General features: G+C 41.0%; 1 protein-coding gene across 1 annotated transcript in view; it reads right to left on the reverse strand.

The window, feature by feature from the left end:
• Window positions 1–10,784: 10,784 nt before the first annotated feature.
• LOC139553369 (leucine-rich repeat and fibronectin type-III domain-containing protein 5-like) overlaps window positions 10,785–19,664 on the reverse strand; it is a 46,710-nt gene continuing 37,830 nt past the window's right edge. The window contains exons 2-3 of the mRNA XM_071365625.1: window positions 16,597–18,004; window positions 10,785–12,446 (exon numbers count right to left, since the gene is read on the reverse strand). Coding sequence (XP_071221726.1) covers window positions 11,453–12,446; window positions 16,597–17,984 — 2,382 coding nt within the window. The 5' untranslated portion in view covers window positions 17,985–18,004 and the 3' untranslated portion in view covers window positions 10,785–11,452. The remainder of the gene's footprint in view (window positions 12,447–16,596; window positions 18,005–19,664) is intronic.

The raw sequence follows: 19,664 nt of genomic DNA on the forward strand, positions 1-19,664 counted from the left end.
AAGGCCATAAGCAAACAAGAAATTGCTCATCCAGAGGCGGCCCTCCTGGTGGCCGGGGACTTTAATGCAGGTAAACTTAAATCCGTTTTACTTAAGTTCTACCAGCATGTTACATGTGCAACCAGAGGAAAAAAAACTCTAGACCACCTTTACTCCACACACAGAGATGCATACACAGCTCTCCCTCGCCCTCCATTTGGCAAATCTGACCACAACTCTATTCGCCTGATTCCTGCTTACAAGCAAAAACTAAAGCAGGCAGTACCAGTGATTCGCTCAATACGGAAGTGGTCAGATGACACAGATGCTAAGCTATAGGACAGTTAGCACAGACTGGAATATGTTCCGGGATTCTTCCTATGGCATTGAGGAGTACACCACATCAGTCACTAGCTTCATCAAAAAGTGCATTGATGAGTCGTCCCCACAGTGACCGTACGTACGTACATACCCCAACCAGAAGCCATGGATTACAGGCAACATCACACTGAGCTAAATGGTAGAGCTGCCGCTTTCAAGGAGCGGGGCTCTAACCCGGACACTAGTCATAGGCTGTTCTCTCTGCTACCACACGGCAAGCACCAAGTCTAGATCCAAAAGGCTTCTTAAAAGAATCATTAAAAATAATTGGGGAATCATCCAAAGTGATACGCTACTACGCCAAGTCTTTACTGAGCCACCAGTCATAAGCTTTAAGAGATGTCCTACCCTAAATTACAAATTAGTCCACAGTTATCTTCCGGGTGACTCTCAAAAAACTTGGCTTGACTACAAACCCAAGGGCTCATTTAAATGTAACCATTGCAACCATTGCAGAAATATTGCACAGAAGAAGTATTTTGTTGACACAGCTTCCAAAATGGAGTATTACGTCAAGCATTTCATTAACTGCAAAACCACTCATGTCATCTATAGATTGGAATGTCCACAGTGCAAGGTGTTCTACATTGGACGTACAAAGACACGCCTTCAAGACCGCTTAGCGGAACACAAGTACGCCATACGGGTAGGCAATGAAGACTACCCCATGGCAAGGCACTACAAGTCCTTACACCATGGCAACCCTGCCTCCCTACAAGCTATGGGTATTGATCATATTCCGGCCTCTATTAGAAAAGGGGACCGTCTTAAACAGTTAAACCAAAGGGAAGGTTTTGGGATTTACAAACTACAGGCCACTAAATACCCGGTTTAAATGAAGATATGGATTTCTCACCCTTCCTGTAGGGTTGTGATAGGTCCATTTGCTGTCATCTAGTGTACATTTTGCTCAATTGCCCTCAGTTATGTTTAGACTGTTGTTGTTCATGTTTTGCTGTGTTCTAGTGTACTATGGAATATATTGCTTTCTTATTCTTGACACTTCTCCCAGTCATATTTAAGGTTAGAACTACCTTTCTAAGTGTCCTGATACTTCTAGCTTGGAGTTGTATTTTTATGATAACATAGCTACAGTATTTCACGTTTTAATGTGTATAGTATTGCTTACTAGGTGTGTCCAATCAATTTTGTAACCACTCCCTCTTCTAATTAGGGCTAATTGGAAAAGCTGTTCAAAAGAGGACATTGTATTATTTGTTTGTACTCCCTGACGAAGGCCATGCAGCTGAAACGTGTCGGATAAAAAAAAAAAACTTTGTTTCTATTGAACATGCCATACTAATAAAGGCATTTTAATTAATTATATGAAGAGTGCCTTGGTCCTCTTTTCTTTTTCACATGACAGGCCACTTGGAGTTTGCCAAAAGGCACCTAAAGGACTCTCAGACGATGATAAACAAGTTTCTCTGGTGTAATGAAACCAAGATTGAACTCTTTGGCCAAAATGTCAAACGTCACGTCTGGAGGAAACCTGGCACCATCCCTAAAGGGAAGCATGGTGGTGGTAACATCATGCTGTGGGGATGTTTTTCAGCGGCAGGGACTGGGAGACTAGTCAGGATCGAGGGAAAGATGAACGGAGCAAAGTACAGCAAGATCCTTGATGAAAACCTGCTCCAGAGCGCTCAGTACCTCAGACTGGGGCGAAGGTTCACCTTCCAACAGGACACTGACCCTAAGCACACAGCCAAGACAAACCAGAAGTGGCTTCGGGAAAAGCCTCTGAATGTCCTTGAGTGGCCTAGCCAGAGCCCGGACTTGAACCTGATAGAATATCTCTGGAGAGACCTGAAAATAGCTCTGCAGTGACGCTCCCAATCCAACCTGACAGAGCTTGAGAGGATCTGCAGAGATGAATGGGAGAAACTCCCCAAATACAGCTGTGCCAAGCTTGAGCTTCATACCCAAGAAGACTGTAGGCTGTAATCGCTGCCAAAGGTGTTTCAACAAAGTACTTAGTAAAGGGTCTGAATACTTTAATAAATGTAATATTTGTTTTTTATTTGTAATACATTTATTTTAAATTCTAACAACCTGGTTTTGCTTTGTCATTATGGGGTATTGTGTGTAGATTGGGTGGAAAACAACTATTGAATACATTTTATAATAAGGCTGCAATGTAACAAAATGTGGAACAAGTCAAGGGGTCTGAATACTTTCCTAATGCACTGTAAGTTGTAATATGCCTTTCCCACTGATTTTCCCCACACACTGCTACTGGTTCTATATTGGTCTAGGAGAGTAGAATGAAAACAGACTTTGAATTCCACACCCCTGGTCTAGAGTGGTTGCTATAGCCCCCGTAGTTCCATTAATCACCCATTGCTGTACTTTGTTGGAACACTAATTTCCTATGTATCAGAACTGCATTGACTGTTTTACTCAAAATAACAGTTATCATGAATTTGGTACACATTTGGCAGAAATTATGTTTCCTATTCTAGTCCATATGCCTGTAGCTTTGCACTGGCAGTATCACATGCAAAACTTGTAGCATATATTTTTTGATTATATATTGAATAAAAATATAAACGCAACATGTAAAGTGTTGGTTCCATGTTTCATGAGCTGATATAAAAGATCACAGAAATATTAAAAAATACATTTTCCAAAAAAGCGTATTTCTCTCATTGTGTAAACAAATTTGTTTACATCCCTGTTAGTTAACATTTCTCCTTTGCAAAGATAGTCCATACACCTGACAGGTGTGGCAAATCAAGAAGCTGATTAAACAGCATAATCATTACAGGGGTGCACCTTGTACTCAGGACAATAAAAGGCCACCGTAACATGTGCAGTTTGGTCACACAACACAATGCCACAAGTGTCTCAAGTTTTGAGGGAGTGTGCAATTGGCATGCTGACTGCAGGAATGTCCACAGAGCTGTTGCCAGATGTTCATTTCTCTACCATAAGCCGCCTCCAACGTCATTTTAGAGATTTTGGCAGTATGTCTGAGACCAGCCACCTTGACAGCTGATGAAACTGAGAGGTATTTGTGTCTGTAATAAATCCCTTTTGTGGGGAAAAACGGATTCTGATTGTCTTGACCTGGCTGACTAGTGGGTGGGCCAAGCTGGATGACTCCTGTCAGTACTGTGCTTGATTCTTTTAACAACACATTTGTTTATCTTAGAATTTTGAATAGACTCGTACATATTCGTCAATATGCGATATGCACCCCATCCCCCTTTAACATTAGAACCACTAAAGCAGTCATTTTGACTGCTTATTAATTATTTATTTATATTACTCCCCATTCATCCTTAACTTTTCCTAAATAAGTCTATATATCACGCTGTCGATGTTAGAATCTTAATATCACACACAGAACTAGAGTTATAACCAGTTTTAAGAAGGCATGTCCTTTTTTGGGAAAGGTTTTCCCCATTTCCCCTCCTTCTCCCAACAGCCTTAAAAAGCCTTAAATCAGCATTTTATAGATGATTGCAGTTTATTTGAAAAGGTTCAAGATCTAAATGAGCCCCCTGTGAATTTACCTGACACCCCTGTGCACTCCTTCGTCAGGTTCTCCTTCTCATCCTTCTCTGTTTCAGAAGTGCGTAAAGGCCTAAAAGAAATTGATAGAAAAAAATCCCCTGGCCCTGATGAACTAGAGCCCCGCCTCCTACACCTAGCTGCAGACATCATTGCTCCCCCTTAACATGTATTTTTAACCTCACGCTTGATGTTCTGATGATCTTCTTAGGGCTAGGCGTCCCGTCAGCGGGACACCTGTCGACAATTTCCGGGTGAAATTGGAGGGCGCACAATTCAAATAAATAATCGTAAAAATTATGGATATTAAACATCGAGGTACATACAAGTGTCTTATATCGGTTAAAAGCTTAAATTATTGCTAATCGAACTGCATTGTCCTATTTACAATAGGCTTTACAGCGAAAGCATGCCATGTGATTGTTTGAGGACGGCACCCCACATCAACATATTTTTCAACCAGCACAGGCTTCATAAAATCCCAAATAGCGATTAAATAATCACTTTCTTTTTGAGAATCTCCCTCTGATTTGCAATCCAAAGGGTCCCAGCTACAACATGCATGGTCGTTTTGTTAGATAAAATCCTTCTTTATATCCCAAAAAGTCAGTTTAGTTGGCGCCATCGATTTGAGTTCAACATGCAGACAAAGGAATCCAAAAAGCTACCGCTACACTTTGTTAAAACAAGTCTAACTACGTTTCTTTTTAATCCTCAGGTAACCTAAAATGTAATTATACTATAATATTTCATATGGAAAGAAGTATGTTCAATAGAAAAGTAAAATTAGCAAGTGCTAATCGCGCGCCCACAGACTGATTTCCAACTGTGACTCCCAGGACCAAAACACAAAATTCTTCCTTGTTTTGGAGAAAACAAGCCTGAAACCTTGAACAAAGACTGTTGACATCTAGTGGAAGCCATAGGAATTGCAATCTGGGAGCTGGAATTGCATAGGACCCATAGCTTTCCATTGTAAGAGCATGGGATCTCAAACAAATAAATTCTGGTTGGTTTTTCTTTGGATTTTCTCCTACCATATCAATTGTGTTACAGTCTCATACATTATTTTAACATTTCTACAAACTTCAAAGTGTTTTCTATCCAATGGTACCAATTATATGCATATTGTAACGGCTGATTTCCTCCTCTTCGTCTGAAGAGGAATCGGACCAAGACGCAGAGTGGAAAGTGTCCATGATTTATTAACAATAAACTGAACACTACACGAAACAAAATAACAAAAGCGAATCAAACCGAAAGACAGTCCCGTGTGGCACGAAGACTGACACGAAATACAAACACCCACAAACACACACGTGAACCCCGGCTGCCTAAGTATGATTCTCAATCAGGGACAACGATTGACAGCTGCCTCTGATTGAGAATCATACCAGGCCGAACGCACAAAACCCCAACCTAGAAAACAACACATAGACAACCCACCCAACTCACGCCCTGAACATACTAAATAAATACAAAACAAGAGAAAACAGGTCAGGAACGTGACACATATCCTGGCTTCTGGGCCTGAGTAACAGGCAGTCTGTCAGGCGGAATTTCTGAAAAAAGTACCCTAGCCCTAAGAAGAAAACCCCGAAGTTATGGAAATCTGCTTTTGTACTGCCTCTCTTGAAAGGTTGAAATCCTTCACTACTTGACAACTATCGACCCATATTAAAATTGTCTATACTGTCTAAGGTACTGGAGTCCTTAGTTAGTAGGCAGCTGATGGCCTACCTCAAAGAAAACAATATCTTAAATGGAACGCAATCAGGTTTTAGGTCTGGCCACAGCACTGTTTCAGCAACATTTAAGTTTTTAAATGACATCCACTGTGCTCTTGACAAGAAGTTACATTGCGTGTCTTAATTGATTTGTCGAAGGCATTTGACACCGTGGACCATGCTGTGTTGGTGCAAAGGTTAAAATGTTGTGGAATTACTGGTCATGCTCTAGATTGGTTTATAAATTACCAATCAAATTGTACTCAATGTGTAATGGCGGATGGTTGTAAATCTTAGTCCATAGAGTTGTGCTCAGGTGTTCCGCAAGGTTCTATTTTGGACCCACTGTTGTTCATTTTGTGTATCAACAACATTGGGGATCATATTGAAACAGAGGATGTAAAAAAAAAATCAGATGATACTGTTCTTTATTCAAGTGCTTGTAGTTTATCTTTAGCTTTTGAAAATTCCCAAAGAGCATTTAACACCATACAACAGAATCTGTATGATTTGAAGCTGGTTCTGAATTCGGGTTAAACAAAATGAATGGTATTTTCAAATGCCAGACATGTTACTAATCATGTCATTGCTACATTGGATGGACATACTATAGAGCAGGCCAAAGTGTAAAAATATTTGGGTGGATGACAACCTGAGCTTCACTGTTCATGTGGAGAACTTGATAAGGAAGCTCAAGCTAAAAATAGTTTTTCATTACCGGCATAAGGCTTGTTTTTCTCTGGAGGCCAGGAAGGAGCTGGTACGATGTACATTACTGGCGGCTTTAGATTTTAGTGATGTTATATATATGCAGGCCTAAACCACTACCCTGAGAGCAATTGATTCAGTATATCATGTGTCCCTCAGGTTCATTCCCAATCAAAAATGTCAAACATCATTGCGATCTGTAAAGCGACATTGGCTGGTCAAATCAAATTGAATTGGTCACATACACGTGTTTAGCAGAAGTTATTGCGGCTGTGGCGAAATGCTTGTGCTTCTAGCTTTGACAGTGCAGTAATATCTAACAAGTAATATCTAACAATTACACAACATACACCCAATACACACAAATCTAGTAAAGGAATGGAATTAAGAATATAAAAAGGTCATCACTGGTTGTCATTGACCTTGCGTCGGCTTAAACACTGGTATACACTGATTTATAAGACCATATTGGGTAAAATGGCACTTTATCTCTGTTTCTTTTTAATCAGGTCAGTAAATAAATATAAATTACGTTCCTATTCTCGTTTGCTTTTAACAGTACCTAGAATTAGAACAGGTCATGGTAGAAATAGTTTTAGTTACTCAGCTCCGAGGTCCTGGAATTCTCTTCTGAACATTTTAAAATTTGATTATCTAGTCACATTGGTGGAGTTTAAACACTTGGTTGATGTAAATATCATAGAAGAGTGTAATTGTCTTTAGGACAGCTGTTTTTTAGTTATGACATTTGTGTTTCTTTACATAATATGTAATTGTTGTACTGTATGTGTGTCTATAGTTTTGTTCAATTTTTATTTATTTATTATTATTTATAATTTTTTTTCACCTTTATTTAACCAGGTAGGCTAGTTGAGAACAAGTTCTCATTTGCAACTGCGACCTGGCCAAGATAAAGCATAGCAGTGTGAACAGACAACAACACAGAGTTACACATGGAGTAAACAATAAACAAGTCAATAACATGGTAGAAAAAAAAGAGAATCTATATACAATGTGTGCAAAAGGCATGAGGAGGTAGGCAATAAATCGAATAATTACAATTTAGCAGATTAACACTGGAGTGATAAATCATCAGATGATCATGTGCAAGTAGAGATACTGGTGTGCAAAAGAGCAGAAAAGTAAATAAATAAAAGCAGTATGGGGGGTGAGGTAGGTAAATTGGGTGGGTAGTATACAGATGGACTATGTACAGCTGCAGCGATCGGTTAGCTGCTCGGATAGCAGATGTTTAAAGTTGTTGAGGGAGATAAAAGTCTCCAACTTCAGAGATTTTTGCAATTCGTTCCAGTCGCAGGCAGCAGAGAACTAGAAGGAAAGGCATTATTGTGTTCCAATGTTGTGTTAGTTTATGTAAGTTGTTTTGTCTGAAACTTTGTTCCCCCTGCTGTCATATCAACACTTATATTTACTATAACGCCATAATTGCTTTTGAGTTTCACTATTAATCAAGGCCACTTGGTGCTTATAATGATGTTTAGGCTACTGATGTTTTCATCATTTGACCGCGTGTCTTGACCATGCGTCTTGGTGGTTGTGGTATTTTTGATGTATTATGTCCTTATAATATTAAGCTGTTATTGTGTTCCAAGACATACTGTATGCTTTCTGTTTCACAGTTGTAACAAAGTCACTCCACAAATAAAATTGATTGAACACTTGAAATGTTAGTTTTTATAGTTTTTACATATAGCCTACTGTTACAATAACTAATGGAAATGCTATTGTTTTATTTAAAATAAAATAAAAAATAGGCCTTCATGAACACAACCAAATTATACGTTGTTCTATATCATATATGAGATTAATTAATTACACTTTTACGGGGGTCTGTTGGGGGGTCTGTCGAGGCCCAGTGGTTCTAGTGATAATAGCTGTGATAGGAGAAACGTGAGGACGGATCAACAACATTGTAGTTACTCCACAATACAAACCTAATTGACAGAGGGAAAAGAAGGAAGCCTGTACAGAATAAAAATATTCCAAAACATGCATCCTGTTTACAACAAGGCACTAAAGTAATACTGCACAACATGTGGCAAAGCAATTACATTTTTGTTCTGGATACAAAGTAATTTTTTCGGGCAAATCCAATACAACACATTACTGAGTACCACTCTCCATATTTTCAAACACAGTGGTGGCTGCATCATGTTATGGGTGTGCATGTAATTGTGAAGGACTGGGGAGTTTAAAAAAAATGATGGAATGGAGCTCTGCTTTCCACCAGACACTGGGAAATAAATTCACCTTTCAGCATAACAATAGCCTAAAACACAAGGCCAAATCTACACTGGAGTTGCTTATCAAGAAGTCTGTAAATGTTCCTGAGTAGCTGAGTTACAGATTTGACTTGAAAATCTATTTGAAAATTTGTATTTTGTATTTATCATGGATCCCCATTGGCTGCTGCAGCTTTGCAGCAGCTACTCTTCCTGGGGTCCAGCAAAATTAAGTCAGTTTATACAATTTAAAAAAATTACAATACATTCACAGATTGCACAAAACACTGCGTGCCCTCAGGCCCCTACTCCACCACTGCCGCATATATACAGTACTAAATCCATGTGTATGTTTGTGTATAGTGCGTATGTTATTGTGTGTGTGTGTGTGTGTGTGCATGTGTCTGTGTCTATGTTTGTGTTGATTCGCAGTCCCCGCTGTTCCATAAGGTGTTTTTTTATCTGTTTTTTAAATCAAATTTTACTCCTTGCATCAGTTACTTGATGTGGAATAGAGTTCCATGTAGTCTTGGCTCTATGTAGTACTGTGCGCCTCCCATAGTCTGTTCTGGACTTGGGGACTGTGAAGAGACCTGAAAATTGTTATCTAGCAATGATCAACAACCAATTTGACAGAGCTTGAAGAATTTTGAAAAGAATAATGGGCAAATGTTGCACTATTCAGGTGTGGAAAGCTCTTAGAGACTAACCCAGCCAGACTCACAGCTGAAATCCCTGGCAAAGGTGCTTCTACAAAGTATTGACTAAGGGGTGTGTATACGTATGTATGAATTAGATATTTCTGTATTTCATTTTCAATAAATTTGTCAACATTTCTAAAAACATGTTTTCACTTTGTCAATATGGAATATTGTGTGTAGATCGATGTGAAAAAAAAACATTTAATTAAGTTTGAATTCAGGCTGTAAGAGAACAAAATGTGGAACAAGTCAAGGGATATGAATACTTTCTGAAGGCACTTTATCTGTAGTTTTTCCCATATATTATTACCTCACTTTTGTGTACCTGTTGACATTTATAGGCATGGTTTGCAATTGCATTATATAGCTATAGCCCAGTAGAATGAAATGTTTAAAGATTTTGCAAAAAAATTACCCGGAGTTCACTCACCTTTCAAGTCTTTGAGTCAACATACACTACTGCTTTGATGTAAGAGAGAGAAGACCAATGCAGAAAACTTAGTGAATTGATACACATGGGAGCATGTAAGAAACCTGACATTATACTCATCCCAGCAGGCAAATCTGGTTGAAATTAAATAATTAAAACAAATCGATTATTATATAGTTGTAATGACTTAATTTCATCAAGTATTCATTCAACAACACCAATAAGTATGACATAGGTAACATGCAATGTATGTATAATGTTGAGTGTGCAATGTGCTGTGCTTATTTTGTATACAGCAGTACTGTTTCTAAGACTATTTCCCCTCGGGATATTAAAGTGATTTCTATTCATCCTATCCTATGTCACTGAGCACATTATTCAGGAGCATTGTGCATCAGGCTCAAGCTCAGGTATCTGGGTTTCGTGTGGAATAATTTATTAACCCCTTCCTGAATTGTACTAAAACATGTAAATCCTTTTTCTACTGGTACAGTACATGGCAGGCTTAGAGCTTCGTATATCTGGCATCAGATTGATTCACATCTCCTGAGGTGGAGTCCTTGGCTACCGTGAGTGAGAAACATCAAACCTGCACGTCAGTTTCCATGCTACATGAATGTAAGCGTTATCTAATAAAATGGATTGGCTACTGAAACATTGACTTGAGTCCCCATACATCAGTAGTTATTTTCTATCAGCCTTCATAAATTCATTTGAATTAATGTGCCAGTAAAATAAGCATGCCTACTGTAGTATCATGTTGCAATAAGTGCAATTTTCTTGTCTTGGTATAGATAACTCCATATGGATTCTGTTAGTGTTTCACCTAATGGTGGGTCCCGTCTGAACCTTTTAGGGCTGTGGCTAAAGACTACAGATTGAGTCTTAAAACATTTGCTTGGTTTATCTGGCAGGTCAGAGAAAAAAAGAAAATTTTGACAAGCTTTGTGAACACAAAAAAGTTTGGGGACCACCGGGTTAGGTTACATTGAACATTATTGAATTGTGTAGGTATGGTAGGGCTTGTCTGAAAATATACCTGTCTGGGATGAAGAGATTAGAAATGTATTTACCAACGCAAAACCAACAAAACATACTTGTTTCATTTTTATTTTATTTTACACAACATAACAACACAGCAGATGTTGTTTCTCTGTACAGGGCTTTTTTGTGCCTTAAAACAAAGGCAATATCAATGTCACTGAAAAGAAAGCTGAATAGTTCTTTAAAAAATATCAATTTATTAAGAGGTCCAGTAACAAGTCTTTGATAGTTGTTTTTTTGTGTTGTCTCTATATGCAGGTCATTATTTCCCTGTAATAGAAAGGCGTATTGTGAAATCTCTCATGTTCCTCTCGATCCCAAATCCCCTGTCAGGGACAACTGAAATCCTATTGGTGCTCCTTGCAAGAGGAAAACTGTAATGCAGAGGAAGGCACCAATGCCTTTCTCTTGTCACAACAACAACACTGGGTGTATGTACTGTATAACTGGATGGGTGTGTTGGATTTCTTTTTCTACATTTTTTGTATGGGTATGAAAACACTGCATGGACTGCCGAGCACTGGGCTCCGAGCTGCTGGAGATTCTCCACATCAGAGGAGAACATTGATGAAATTCTGATTACTACAAGGCAAGCATCCGTTTTACTATTGGTTTTAGAAAAGGAAAAGTAAACTGAAACGCAAAAAAAATCTAAAGAATCAAAAACAGATGTCCCCACACACACACATTCAATCACACACATACATACAAACAGAACAGTCACACAGTACTTTCTAGAATCCACTCTGAACTGGAAAAGGTGGCCTTGCCACTGTCTATATTTTCCTGTTGAAGTAGCATCCCATTCATGGACATACTCCGCTTAGACCACATATTCCCAAGTTTTGTTACCCCAATGTAGCAGTGGTGCTTGGACGAGTCATCGTTTAGAGAGTACCTACGTTTGGCCCTCACCCCTTCCACCGGTAAGGTCAGGTACTTGGAGGATGGTCTGGGGTGTGCGCGTCTTAATATGGGCGTGTCCTTGATGCGTGAGTAGGGTAGGGGGGAGTGGGATACCGGGGCGGGGGGATGCTGCAGAGCCGTGGAGTTGTTGCGGTTGGTGTTCTGGGTCTCAGCGTTGGGGAGGGCCTCTATCTTGGGCTCTGGTGTGACAGAAGCAGTAGCGGAGGGCTTTGGCGCAGGCTTGCGCTTTGGCTTCAGAGACCCTGAGGAGCCAGGCGTGTTCCAGCTCTGGCTCACCAGAGAAGTAGCAGTGGAGCAGTCTGGGAGAGAGGTCTCAGACGAGTCTGTCAGAGTGTCTGGCGCGTGCCCAGCGGCCTTTATAGACCCTCCGCCCCCTCCCTCTGACCCCGACCCTCCCATGGCCTGTTTGGACACAGAGGGATTGACGGTGCACCCCTGAGACTGCGCCCCATTGGTCTGGGAGTGGACGTTGGTGACCAGGGTGCCTTTGCCCGAGTCACTGGTGTTGCAGACCTTATAGCGGATCATCAGGATGATGATGAAGACGAGTACAGAGGCCACGATGATGCCGCCGATGATGATGATCATGGTGCCTCCCAGGAACTGGGACTGCATGAAGTGACAGCGCAGGTACTCAGACTCGGTGGTGAACTGGATGCAGCCCACCACGCGGGTGGCGGTGAGGGAAGTGATACCATCGTCGTATATGGCCAGAACACACAGGTCATATGACGTTCCAGCAGCCAGGTTATTGACTAGGAAGTTTTTGCTCGTGGGGGGAATCATTCTGAGAGGAGAGAACGACAAAGGAAAGATATCAATGTGGATTCAAATAAAAGTTGTTATAAGGACAGCTCATGTCATTCATGCATGATATTTTCTTACCAATTGTTCCAAATGTGCTTCTGCTGTTGAGAAGCATTTTCCTATATTCTTAAAACAATCCTAGTGGCTGCATTTCCCAAAATATTGTTTAACATATATCATTATCCCAAAATGACAATGCTGTGTTTCATTAATCAAAATGAATCTATTTTTGGAGAGTAATGAATCCAAAAATTTTCAAAGGCAACATAAACAAGTAACAACGTCAACATGTTATACCATGTGTGTGTGCAATATTCCTGTATAACATTAGACAGCATACATTGACTGGGTGAATGCTAATGTCATTCATACTCCTGAACATCGTTTGGCCTCGAATGTACCAACCCCATGGTACTTGCCTACAGAGCAGCAAGAGGAACTGCCCTTCCCTACCTTCAGGCTATTCTCAAACCCTACACCCCAACCCGAATACTCCGTTCTGCCACCTCTGGTTTCTTGGCCCTCCCACACCTACGGGAGGGCAGCTCCCACTCAGCCCAGTCAAAGCTCTTCTCTGTCATGGTCACCCCAATGGTGACCCGGAAGCTGGTACAGCAGAGTCCCTGTCCATCTCCCGAACATCTGAAACCCTACCTCTTCAAAGAGTACACTACATGACCAAAAGTATGTGGACACCTGCTCTTCGAACATCTCATCCCAAAATCATTGGCATTAATATGGAGTTGGTCCCACCTTTACTGCTATATCAGCCTCCACTCTTCTGGGCGGGACCGAGCCGATGTTACTCCTAGATTTTTCCACTTCACAATAACAACACTTACAGTTGCCCGGGGCAGCTCTAGCAGGGCAGAAATTTGATGAACTGACTGGTTGGAAAGGTGGCATTCTATGACGGTGCCACGTTGAAAGTCACTGAGCTCTTCAGTAAGGCCATTCGATTGCCAATGTCTGTCTATGGAGATTGCATGGCTGTGTGCACTATGTTATACACCTGTCAGCAACAGGTGTGGCTGAAATAGCCAAATCCGCTCATTTAAAGGGGTGAATACCAGTAACTACTGTATCCTTTTTCTTTGTTGATTATGATTTTGCTACACTCAAACCCATATGGAACTGATTTCATTGCCAAAGCAATGAAATTAATTGAATCATATCATGCAGAAAACTTAGACCATAGCAGACACTGATTATACAAAACTTTAAGAACACCTGCTCTTTCCATGACATAGGCTGACCAGGTGAAAGCTATGATCCCTTATTGATGTCACTTACTAAATCCACTTCAAATCAGTGTAGATGAAGGGGAGGAGACAGGTTAAAGAAGGATTTTCAAGCTTTGAGACAATTGAGACATGGATTGTGTATGTGTGCCATTCAGAGGGTGAATGGGCAAGACTAAATATTTAAGTTCCTTTGAATGGGGTATGGTAGTAGGTGCCAGGCACACAGGTTTGTGTCAAGAACTGCAACGCTGCTGGGTTTTTCACGCTCAACAGTTTCCTGTGTGTATCAAGATTGATCCACCACCCAAAGGACATCCAGACAACTTGACAAAACTGTGGGAAGCATTGGGGTCAACTTGGGACAACATTCCTTTCGAATGCTTTCGATACCTTGTAGAGCCCATGCCCCGACGAATTTAGTTTGTTCTGAGGGCAACAGGGGAAGGGGGAGTATATATTAGGAATGCGTTCTTAATGTTTGGTAAACTCAGTGTACATTGTCAAGAAAATGACTGCGTTAAACTCTTAAAATGTAAAATATAAAAACAACACTTCCACTGATGTATTTACCATTAACATGTACTGAGCCTGAGGGTCTCAAACCAAGATAACTTTATGTAGGGGGACTTCACGTGGAGGTTGACCTCCCTGACATTCACCAACAGGCAATGGTAAAGTGCCCTACTAATAGTTTTGAAAGCCATGGCACTGTGGAAAATAGCACAGCACAGCACAGTCATCGAAAATCCATCCCGCATTGTCATCGAAAAAATAATGGTATATCTGTATTCTTTTAGTTTGAATCCATTTACAATCACGTGAGAGACAGACAACGTAAAATGTCAACAATATTGTTATGTTAGCCTGAGTGTGTTTATTAGATATGCAGTACAATGGAAATTGGAACCATATCATTTCAATAAAGTGGTTTATTTTATACCTTTAGCAGATCTGAGCCAGGTATTACCTGTTCCACAGGGCCTTTTTTTCTGGCAAAAATTGCACGAGTTGGAGTGCTTTAAAAGAGGCTCATTCTCCTGATTTGTTTGCACATAAAACTTGTCACACAATTTGTTTGATGCCCAGATTTTTTTATCACATCCTCTTTGAGTAATGCATAATGTTGAAAGGGAAATGAGTGTGTGCAGGTGAAACAACAATGGAGAACACTACAATAAAACCGAAAAGGCCTGTGCTTGTAGGATATATTGACAGGAGATATGCTATTCAAAAGGTCAAGGTACTCCAGAGACCTATGGCGATCCTCAATATCAACACAGGTCTTGTAATAGGGAATAATGTGGCTTTGTAGATGTGTGAAGCTTTTAAAAAACTTATTTTTTTTGGAGCACCAGCAGCATATCCACCTACATCCCACTGCTGGCTTACCTCTGAAGCTAAGCAGGGTTGGTACTGGTTGGACCCTGGATGGGAAACCAGATTCTGCTGTAGTTGTGTTGGAGGGCCAATAGGAGGCACTTTTTCCTCTGTTCTAAAAAAATATACCAATGCCCCAGGGCAGTGATTGGGAACATTGCTCTGTTTAGGGTGCTGCCTTTCCTGACTCTCTGTGGTCACTAAAGATCCCATGCCACTTATTGTAAGAGTAGGGCTGTTAACCTCGGTGTCCTGGCTAAATTCCTCATCTGGCCCTCATACCATCATGGCGACCTAATCATTCTCAGCTTCCAATTGGCTCGTTCATCCACCCTCCTCTCCAGTGTAACTATTCCCCAGGTCATTGCTGTAAATGATAGTGTTCTCAGTCAATTTACCTTAAAATAAGGGTAAACAATGTATTGTAATACTGTCCAGATTAAGCAATGCACAACCTGAAGATAAGATGATGTTAGAAACTCCTTTAAAAGAAGCCTGGTGTTCACCACTCTCTACCTGGTGTTCACCACTCTCTAGATGCTGCTGACAGCCATTACACACATTACATATTCCTCTGATAAGTGATTGATTTCCATTCATGCCTATACAAGCAAGTAAAATGTGATCCTTCTCTATTAGATCATCACAAAAAAGTGACAGATGTACAGTATTTGTTAATGAACCGAAGACCGTTTGCTCTAGCCCATTGGAGTTACAGCTAATTGTTTGTTATTGAGACCGAATCAATTTATGTGTCCATTACAGTGCCAGTTAATTGTAGTTCAGACTGAATTAGTTTGTGTTGAACTGAGTAAAACGGGCCATTTCACTGACGACCTCGTTGAAATCTAATAACCTCCTATTCACATCACAGAGAATACATGGCAGTTATGTTAATCTCTGCTGCTTCACAATGCAGAGTTCAGCTCATCTTAATCAATATGAGATCATGATCCCTCTGTCACACGGCCCGCCTGAGTCCATTTGGAGGTTTTGCTTTGCAGGGGTTTTACTAATAAGTTTTCAAGGATTACAGATTATCTAAAAAAAACAAATGTAATAACATTGGGATTTTATATAAATTATCTTTTTGTTTTTGTAATTCCAATTCCATTTATATATTTATTTAGTTGTTGTTTTTGTAAAACGCTTCACAATTAAGAATCAGCTACTAGCTAAACAGCTTTTAAATCTCATATCGTGGCTACTGTAATTGCTCAGCAATTGAAACTTGTTTTGGTTGTTTAGTTTATTGCCTTGCTTAGTTAGGATGGCTAGGATGATTAGGATGATTTTACAAACAAGTGGTTGAAAGCCTATAAAACATACTTTTGTGTTTGCATAGTGTGTGAACGTGATTGAGATGAATCTCCATAGAAAACATAGAAAACATCTCTGAACCTAAACTATAAGTGTACTTGATGATTGAAATGAAATCCATTAGGGCCATTACGCATTTCACCACACAAATCATACACAAATAATTTGAGGGGATTGAATGGAACCTACCTGTAAACAAGAGAGTCATCATAACTGCCATTGTACTGAATCTGGAACATGCGGATCCCAGGTATATTCCTCTGGAAGTTGAACTTGATGAGTGCCGTGGAGGATGTGGCCTCAGCGATGACCACTCTCTTATCTGGACTAGTTTTGGTGTCTCCAGTGTGGTTGCTGCCATTTGCCCCAGCCCTGGTGGACGTGGAGATGTCTGAAGAGCCAGGGTCAGGCTCCTGGATGTTGTTGGTGCTGTTGGAGATGTGTGGGAGTTTGATAATCAGCAGCTCAACAGTCTGATGTGCCTCACCCGCCGGGTTGGACGAGATGCAGGTGAAGGATCCTGTGTCCTTCACAGTGCTGATCAAAATGTCCAGGGTGCCATTCGTGTAGACCAACGTCCGGGAGGAGTTCGACACCAGCTTCCCCTCTGGAGAGATCCAGTGTATGGCAGGCTCAGGGTCCCCCCTGGCCTTGCACCTCAGGGCCACCCTCTGGCCCTCCAGCACCCTCATCTCGTGGGAGTACCGGGTGATGAGAGGAGGTTCACACAGGAACTCCTCCTCCGGGATGGACCAGAAATAGCGTCCAGAGAGGTGCTGCGGCGATGCGCATGTCTCCAGATCATCCTCTCGACTCAGGCGCCTCAACCACAGCAGCTCACAGTTGCAGTGCAGTGGGTTCCCGCCAAAGCTTAGTGCGAACGAGGAAGGGTTCATGATCCCAGACGTGGCCAAAACCTGGGCCCGCTGGAACAGAGGATCTGGAGGAAGCTTCTGTAGCTTATTTGAGGTTACGTCCAAGCGGTTGAGCTTTTGGAGAAGAGAAAAGGTCTCCTCAGGAATGTAGTCGATCATGTTGTGGTCCAGGCTGAGGGTGTGGAGGCTCGTCATCCTCTGGATAGCCTCCCAGGGGATGGACTCCAAGTTGTTGTAGGACAGGTCGAGCTCCTCCAGGGCCAGCAGGTCATTGAAAGCCCCCAGGTGGATCAACGTCAGCTGGTTGTTGTTGAGGATCAAGTGGTGCAGCTTGGACATGCCGCTAAAGGTGTCATTGGATATCTGGGTCAGACGGTTGCTGTTCACGTGCAAGGCGCGGAGGTTCTCCAGGTCAGCAAACGCGTGTGGCATGATGAAGCTAATGGTATTCCTTGACAGGGTGAGGTCCTGCAACCTGGTCATGTTGGCAAAGTCTTTCCTCTTGATGCTGGTGACGAAGTTGTCTGCCAGCCGTAGCTCCACGGTGTGCCTGTCAATGTTCGGGGGGACAAAGAGGAGACCTTTTTTGGCACAGAGGGTTGCAAGGTTGGGAGATAGTATTTGACAGACACAGCGCTTCGGACAGATCTGGGCCTTCACTGCCATTCCAATAACCAACAGACAGACCAGCAGTTTTTCCATTGTAAGTCAGGTTCAAACACCTGCAACATAAGACAGAGAGAGGAGAGAAAAATAGATAATTAATAATTTGAACTGGATCATGACATTCGCCACCAGAAATTACACCAGCAGTGACACTAATATCTTGAGTAAAGACGCTCTGAGTTAAATTCCACCCGTCTTGAACACTTATCAGTTCCCAGTATAATGGGGCCATTTAGTAAGAAATACCCAGGGGTCAGAACTGGTTGAAATGATGTCAGTACAACTAGAAACTGGTTACAAAAAAGTCAATATGGCGTAATTTCATGTCCCTCTGTGTATCCTCTGTGACTTCTAAGAAGATTTTAACCCACTTAATTCAGACATTTATCTAAGTTTTAACCATCATTGCAAAGCCCTAGTTATTTTGTTGCTATGACAAAGTAATTTAGGAAGATTATTATTTATTTCATGTGATTAGTAATTCATTTTAAGGAGAAAAAGATCTCTTCCTCATTTTTGAGGTCAACACTTTTATGTGATCTGAACTCTCATTTTAATATGTTGAAAAAAAAAAATATTACAAAAGAAACATTGAATATCTATGTCAAATCATAGTGTAAAAGCAGGTGAGCTAGTTTTACTATTTTTGGCCATTTTCTGGTGTTTTGTGGTGGAAAACTGAGTGGGTCAAGCATAACACATCAACCCTAATACCCAAAGAAATGTTTAAACAATCTCACATTTTTTGTGAAGCTTGCATTCAATTGCCCTTCCCTGTTGTACACAACAAGCTTCCATTCCCCCTGTCACAAGGGGATTTATGGATGATTTAAGATGAGGTTGTCAATCCTACTTTATTTGGCACTTAATAGGCACTACTATAGTCATTTTTGTATTTAACCTCTTGAAATGGGAAAAATATTTTTCTTAAGTTGAACATGTGTTCTTTATGACAGAATGTTAAAATTAGATGAAATAAAACTTTTTTTACCACGTTACACTACTCAAAAGGCACCTAATAGGTGGAAGGACAGAGCTTTTTACTTTTAAACACATCCCTTGCTGTTCTCCTCTCCTCCATACCCAGAATGAGTCATGCCATCCCTGTGTTGGGTCACTTACTCAGCATTACAAGTGTGTGGGGGTGCAGAACAGAGGAGCTGTTTCATAATGCTTCAGCAGCGGACTGCGGACTGCAGCGGACATATCTGACACGTGGGAAGATATCACCGCTGTAATTACACTGAGGAAAGTATGTAATGAGAAGATAAGTGTCTCGCTACTCACTCAGCCTGCCTGCCTGCCTGGCTTCACAGGAAGGATGATGGGCAAATTAAATAAAATCAATGTAATGAGGTTGAAAAAACCTGACAGGAGAATTTTATTTTGTGCTGTAGAGGGAATGTGATCATGTCGACATAACGGTCTATTATCATAGCCAGCCAGAGCATACATGACACGGAAACATGTTAAAACCATAGGCTTGCCTAACATATACACGTGCTATATGATTACCTCCCGTTTGATGGAAAAGGCCTCATTTAGCCTATAGGATGATCTGGCACAACATGTAATTTCGATTAAGGAGAATAGGTACTCGTCACATGACAGGCTACTAATAACATGACAGGGGCCCTTGAAAGGTAGGTACAGAGTCAATATATGTATCCCAAATGGCACCCTATTCCATGTATAGTGCACTACTTTAAACCAGGG

This window comes from Salvelinus alpinus, chromosome 25 (genome assembly GCF_045679555.1).
Source record: "Salvelinus alpinus chromosome 25, SLU_Salpinus.1, whole genome shotgun sequence".
Taxonomy (NCBI): Eukaryota; Metazoa; Chordata; class Actinopteri; order Salmoniformes; family Salmonidae; genus Salvelinus; species Salvelinus alpinus.